Here is a 6,983-nt window from a genome sequence, read left to right on the forward strand (position 1 = left end):
GTGAGTGAGTGAGTGAGTGAGTGAGTGAGTGAGTGAGTGAGTGAAGGAAGGAGGGAAGGACCTGGAGTGAGTGAGTGAGTGAGTGAGTGAGTGAGTGAGTGAGTGAGTGAGTGAGTGAGTGAGTGAGTGAGTGAGTGAGTGAGTGAGTGAGTGAGTGAGTGAGTGAGTGAGGGAGGGAGGGAGGGAGGTAAGTAAGTAAGTAATAACCTAACCTCTGGCGTTGTTCCCACAGCTTTCAAATCTGCTGCCATCACCCCCATCATCAAGAAACCAGGTCTTGACTTTACCAACTTCAGTAATCTTCGTCCAATCTCTAATCTGCCCTTTATTTCCAAAGTTCTTGAAAAAGCCGTTGCTAGTCAACTTCACTCTCACCTATCCAACAATAACATTTATGAAGAGCTTCAATCTGGTTTTCGCCCCCACCATAGCACCGAAACAGCTCTAATAAAAATAACTGACCTTCTTCTTGCTGCTGACCCTGCTCTTCTGTCTATCCTCATTTTACTGGATCTAAGTTCTGCCTTGGACACAATCTGTCATTCTATCCTCCTCAACAGACTAACCTCCATTGGCATCTCAGGTACTCTGTTAGACTGGTTCAAATCATATCTCTCTGACCGCACTCAATTCATTCAGCTCAAATCCTTTCGTTCCCAGTCTTCCCCCGTCTCCACGGGTGTCCCCCAAGGCTCTGTCCTCGGACCCCTCCTCTTCATCATTTACCTCCTTCCTCTAGGTCACGTCTTCCGTAAATTTGGTGTCCATTTTCACCGTTATGCTGATGACACACAGCTCTACCTGTCAACAAAACCAAACTCCACCCACCCACCCTCCATCCTCACCGACTGTCTCAATGAGCTAAATCACTGGTTTTCTAACAATTTTCTACAACTAAACAGTAACAAAACAGAAATCATTCTTGTCGGTACCAAAAACTCTCTTTCAAAATCAGAAAATCTTCTCATCCCCCTTAACAACTCTCTGCTATCCCCCTCGCCTCAGGTCAAGAGTCTTGGTGTCATCCTCGACACCACTCTCTCCTTCACTTCACACATCAACAATGTCACTCGGTCTGCCTATTTCCATCTCAGAAATATTAACCGTCTCCGCCCTTCTCTCACACCCCGCTCCACAGCCATCCTTGTTCAGTCTTGTGACTTCTCGGATTGACTACTGCAACTCCCTTCTTTATGGCCTCCCCAACAAATCTCTCCAGAAGCTGCAATTGGTCCAGAACTCAGCTGCCCGTGTCATCACTCAAACCTCCTCCTATAACTACATCACTCCAGTCCTGCAGCAGCTCCACTGGCTCCTGGTTAAATCACGCATCGTCTTCAAAATTCTTCTTCTCACTTTCAAAGCTATCCACAACCTTGCCCCTCCGTACCTATCTGACCTCCTACACATCTCCATCCCCTCTCGCTCTCTCAGATCCTCCTCTTCACTACACCTCCATGTACCCTCTGCCCGCCTCTCCACCATGGGGAGCCTTCACCTGCTCTGCCCCTCATCTCTGGAACACTCTACCCCCTGACTTAACACCATCTCTCTTTCTCTATTCAAGACTGCTCTGAAAACACATCTCTTTAGACTCGCTTATCCTTAACTTTGCTGTATGTATTTTATATTCTTTATGCATTTTATATTCTTTATGTATTTTATATTCTTTATGTAATTTATTCCTGTTGATCTTTGTTCTTACTGTAAAGTGTCCTTGGGTGTCATGAAAGGCGCTTTTAAATAAAATGATTATTATTATTATTATTATTATCAAGTCCTGAAGGAAGGAAGGAATGAAGTCTAGAAGGAAGGAAGGAAGGAATGAAGTCCAGAAGGAAGGAAGGTGTCCCTAGGCTTAAGTGAGAAAGCAGCAACTTTTAATAGCATAATCTAAGGGGCCGTTTACACGGCGCGTATTTTGAGTGCATCCGCAGCTTTCTCTCTGTGGTTCTGCTGATCATTTACACGACACCAGTGGCCCTCCACCAGTGGCCCTTTGAATCCGGAGGTTTCTGAACCCACCTTCCAGAGTGGAGATTTTTCACTGACCCCCCACTGATAATGTAAACATCTCCCGCTGAGGCTTTGTGTTAAACCACATGCGCACGCGCGGACAGACACTATATTTCTATCAACGTGGCAGCGGACAGTGCTTTCAGAACTATGACTGATGGAATATATTTTTAATCTCGTAGTTAATCTACGTCAGATTCCAGGTGCTGTGACTGACATCTGTGTTGGAAGAGACACGATCTGATCCAGTTCTAATATCGCTGTTTATAGAACAAGGCACGCGCACACGTTGCGTTGCACTATAACATACTAAATGTGCTAAATAATAAGTTTAATAATAATAAACAGTATTTATGTTAGTGTGCAAGATATAATGAAGCTATCTGGACATTATGTAATTCAAATTTAAAATGATGCTAAACATATAGCGTGAACACTAAAGTTGAAAATGAAAACATCAGGTTTAATTTTTATTTATTTATTCAACACCACAAACTGTATGTCACACAAACACTGATAATTAAACTGACCACACTATTAAAAACAAGTTAACTGTAAACTACATTAATGAATGTGAAGGTACAAAATTCACAGCGCCATCTAATGACCTGGCATGGTAACTACAGCGGATTCGGGGGGGCGGGGGGATTCCTCTGGATGCATGTAAACACAAAATCTGACCGTGTCAACGCGGATCTTTTCCTCTAATTAACATATGAAAACACCTACGTTTGCCTCCATCGTGTCCGTGTAAATAGGGCCTAAGGCAGTACTTCCCAAAGTGGAGTACTCGTACCCCTGGAGGTACACAAGAGGGACGTAGGGGGTACATGAGAAAATATGAAAAAAGTGTAAATGGTAAATGGACTGTACTTATATAGCGCCTTTCTATCTTTATTGAGATACAAAGCGCTTTACACTACAATCTGTGTCCTCATTTACCCATTCATACAGCACTCTACTAGATCTCTACAAAGCTAATTGAACAAATCATTCTAAAGAAACTAATCAGAGCTTTATCACATTCATACACTAATGGGACACACATCAGAGGCAATGAGGGGTTCAGTGTCTTGCCCAGGGACACTTGGGCTGCTGTGGGGTTCGAACCCCCAACTCTTGCATTGGAGGACGACTGCTCTAACCATTCAGCCACAGCCGCCCCTGAAGAACCAGACTACACTCGCACATACCAGGAAATAGACTGAGGCGCCTTCTCACATAACCAAATAATACATCTGTAAATGCTGCCATCTATTCCAACATTTTTCAGTCAGGTCATCTGGACCACCACCACTTCCTTGACTGATGAAGTCTTCCGGATCGAAGGCGAAACGTTTCAGCACAAAAAAAAAAAAAAAACTGTCCAGATGACCTGACTGAAAAATGTTGGATTGTATACATGGATTATTGAGCATGGACTTTGTTGCTGCCATCTAGTGTTCAGCTAAATCATTGCACCGACAAAGTAGAAGGGTGTGACTCGCTGAAGGAACACCTGTTAATCAAAGCAGCCGTCACTCAACTTCTTGTCAGGGCTGCGAAAACATCAGAAGCCATTGCCAGATTTCTGGATCAGCCTGCACACAGAATGTTGATGCCCTTTTCTACAACGTACTTGTGTGAAAGTGCATCCTGACAAATAAGAAAACAAAATACAGAGCAAGACTTTGTGTTGCGAACGATTTCAAACTCAGACTGTCTCATATTAAACCAAACACAACAGAGTTGTGTGCATCCTTCCAAGCACACCCTTCTCATTATAACTGTGGTGAGTTTAATTAACACAGTATGTTCAATAACTGTTAGTTATCACTCCTACACAGGCTAAATGTTTGGATAATTCAGCCTATAAATGTGTTGCTTATTAATGCTGACATTTATTAATAAATAATATTTGGTGGAAAAAATTAACAGTTGTTTAAAAATGTATTTGATATGTACAGTGTTTACAAACACATTTTAAATGGAGGGTACTTGGCTAGAGGTCAGATGTCTCAAGGGGCACACATCTGAACAGTTTGGGAACCACCAAGGGATGGCATCATTGCCCCCAACTGAACTGGTCAAAAATTTAAACGAGGCTATGAAACTATTAAAAGAGAAGCTAAAGTTAAATAAAGTTGATATTTTTAGCTGCTTCAGTTTCTTACAGAAGAACCAAAATAAATACCTCTGATCTTGGTCCCAGAAGAATCGGTTCTCTGCACTCCACCAGCCAGAACCATGGCCACAGCCAATTTAACCACATACATGCCAAAAACCTGCGGGCACAGACTCAACAAAATCTGGTTTCTACCTACAGGAACAAAGAGCAAAACAAAGGTTATTAAAATTAAATTAAATTAAAAATAAATAAAAAAACACGTAAAAAGGCAGTGTTTTTTTTAAATCCATACCACTTAAAGGGTCAGCCTTGTAGCTTTCCCAGAACTCCTCAAATTCTTTCTGAACATCTTTAACAAAGAGAGAAGCTGCAGCCTGCTGGTTGTTTACTTCAATGTAGTTTGCTTTAAGGACAAGCTCCACATCGCAGCGGACACCATCGGAAAAGGGCTTCCAGCGGAGACATACAACCCCATACACCGTTACATCATCTCCTGAAAAATGAGAGAAGAATGAAGCTGAAGTGTACCTTCTACTGAAACATCCAACACTGGTTACACCGCAAAGAACCACAGAAAACTGAACACTGAAGATTTGATCTTGGACTGGGTCTTTTTAAAAGTCTCAGCCTGGTAACAGCTGACTGAAGGAGCTGTTAGCATCTTTTTTAAGACTATCTTGTCAAACGTCACTGAAGGTTCTTACCAGACTTACAACTGTCAACCAGGTCATCCTCCAGAACCACCACTAAAGAGCGAGGAATACTGCCCACAGACAGCCTCTGCACCTACGTTAATGGAGGAAAATGTATTAACCTCATCAGAATAAACAAAACTATTTCTGAAAAAGATTTTTACTTAAAGATTATGACACACTTGCTCTTGTATCTTGATCTCCTGATAGTCCCTGCAGGAAGCCGGTTCTGACCCTCCAGACAGACTACTGAATTTAAAGGAGTTACAACCAGCAGGGTTGGGGCAGCCCACCGGAGGGACAAAGGCGTAGAACTGGTCAAAATCAGCCTGCAGCTTAAACACGTGCTTACACTTTATGCACATGTAGTCACGCTCATACTCCAGAACCTACGAGCAGAGAAAAACACTTCATCAGTCAACTCACAAGGACAGGCCAACACTTGGATATGACCATACATTGATTTCCAAGAAAAATGGAACATTGTTCAAACATAAATACCCAGTTTATCTGGGCAGACAAGCTGAAGACCACGCAGCACAAATAAAGACGAAGGACTGCAGGTCTTGCTTTAATCTCACTGAGTTGTAACTCACTCACTCACTCCCTCTCTGTAACTGTTGATGACTAACAAGAAACGACATTCAAGAAAATTGTAATAGGTCAGTTTTTATTTGTAGTCTCACTGAATACTGAGAAATGAAGCCTGAGTGATCAGAAACAGGACAGCACTCATGTGAGGTATCCATACAGACATTTTAGAGATTCTCTTGTGACTGTCCTTCACGATTTGTCACCAACAGTCACAGCTCGGTGAGATACTGACTTTAGAGAGAAGAACTGCAACAGGAGCTCAGACCATGACCTGGAAGCTGTGAGTTCATCTATTAGAGAGCTCATCTGTACATTTCCTGCCTCAACACCTGCAGATCATGTGAGTGACTTCACAAGACAACTTGTTCTTTTCAGTTCTTTCACCTCCTGGTAAAAAAAAAGACCTTCTCATCTCCAGAAGCACAGCTCATGACAGTCACAAGAACAAGAAGGAACTCTAAGTTATATGTCGAACAAGGTTGAGTCAGGTACTCTGGACGGATTCTTCTTGTTGAAATGTTTCGTCTTTTATCCAAAAGACTTCTTCAGTCTGAGAAGCAGCAACAAACTCAGTCTATAAATAGCACCTTCTCATAGTGGATCAACCAGTTTGTTGCCGACTGCCAGAACTACCTGTTCACATGATCAAGGAGGACCATCAGCCTAACAATGGATCATTAGCACCCTGATGACTGTTTACTATTCACAGAGGGCTGAGTGATACTAGCAATCACAGCATTGTAAGAGGGGGACAGTTGAACCCGGAGGCCTCCACCCCTGTTTAATGATGGACGGTTTCTTTTCACAAAGATGGCCTCCTTTACTCCTCTCTCAAACCATCGTTCCTCGCTATCCAGGATGTAAATGGACTGTACTTATATTGTGCCTTTCTATCTTGTTTCAAGATACTCAAAGCGCTTTACACTACAATCTGTGTCCTCATTTACCCATTCATACAGCACTCTACAAGATTTCTACAAAACTAATTAAACAAATCATTCTAATGAGACTAATCAGTGATGTGAACATCTTCATCCCTGAAAGAGTGACCGCTGGCCTGGAGATGTGTGTAGACCGCAGAGTCCTGGCCTGATGGTGTTGATCTTCTGTACTGACTGTTTAGTTTCCTCGATGATCACCCTCCTGACACTGAACAGCATACACAATATTACTCTGTTTGTCCTGGGGGACTAGATCTTTGGGATGGACCAGTCTTTGATGATCTATGATCTATTTTGTGGTTTAAAAGCCACTGGGACATTGCACACGCTCCCTCAGAACTTGTGACGTCTGTCGTTGTGCTGTGTGATAAAACTGCACATTTTAGAGTGGCCTTTTATTGTGGTCAGCTTAAGGCACACTTGTGCAATAACCATACTGTCTAATCAGCATCTTGATATGCCACACCTGTGAGGTGGATGGCTTAACAGTGCAAAGGAGAAGTGCTCACTAACACAGATATATACAAACTGGTGAACAACATTTGAGGACAAGTCCTGTTGTGTACACAGAAAAAATCTTAGACCAACCAATTCAGCTCTTGAAAGATGGGAGCAAAAACTAAATTATATATA

General features: G+C 42.4%; 1 protein-coding gene across 1 annotated transcript in view; it reads right to left on the reverse strand.

Annotated features, from left to right (window-relative positions):
• The window catches only part of mcm9 (minichromosome maintenance 9 homologous recombination repair factor), a 41,322-nt gene that overhangs the window by 23,487 nt on the left and 10,852 nt on the right, over positions 1-6,983 (reverse strand). Inside the window, exons 3-6 of the mRNA XM_037686100.1 lie at positions 4,998-5,204; positions 4,828-4,909; positions 4,416-4,616; positions 4,190-4,315 (exon numbers count right to left, since the gene is read on the reverse strand). Coding sequence (XP_037542028.1) covers positions 4,190-4,315; positions 4,416-4,616; positions 4,828-4,909; positions 4,998-5,204 — 616 coding nt within the window. The remainder of the gene's footprint in view (positions 1-4,189; positions 4,316-4,415; positions 4,617-4,827; positions 4,910-4,997; positions 5,205-6,983) is intronic.

The sequence above is a fragment of the Nematolebias whitei genome, chromosome 12 (assembly GCF_014905685.2).
Source record: "Nematolebias whitei isolate Nwh7 chromosome 12, NemWhi1, whole genome shotgun sequence".
NCBI lineage: Eukaryota > Metazoa > Chordata > Actinopteri > Cyprinodontiformes > Rivulidae > Nematolebias > Nematolebias whitei.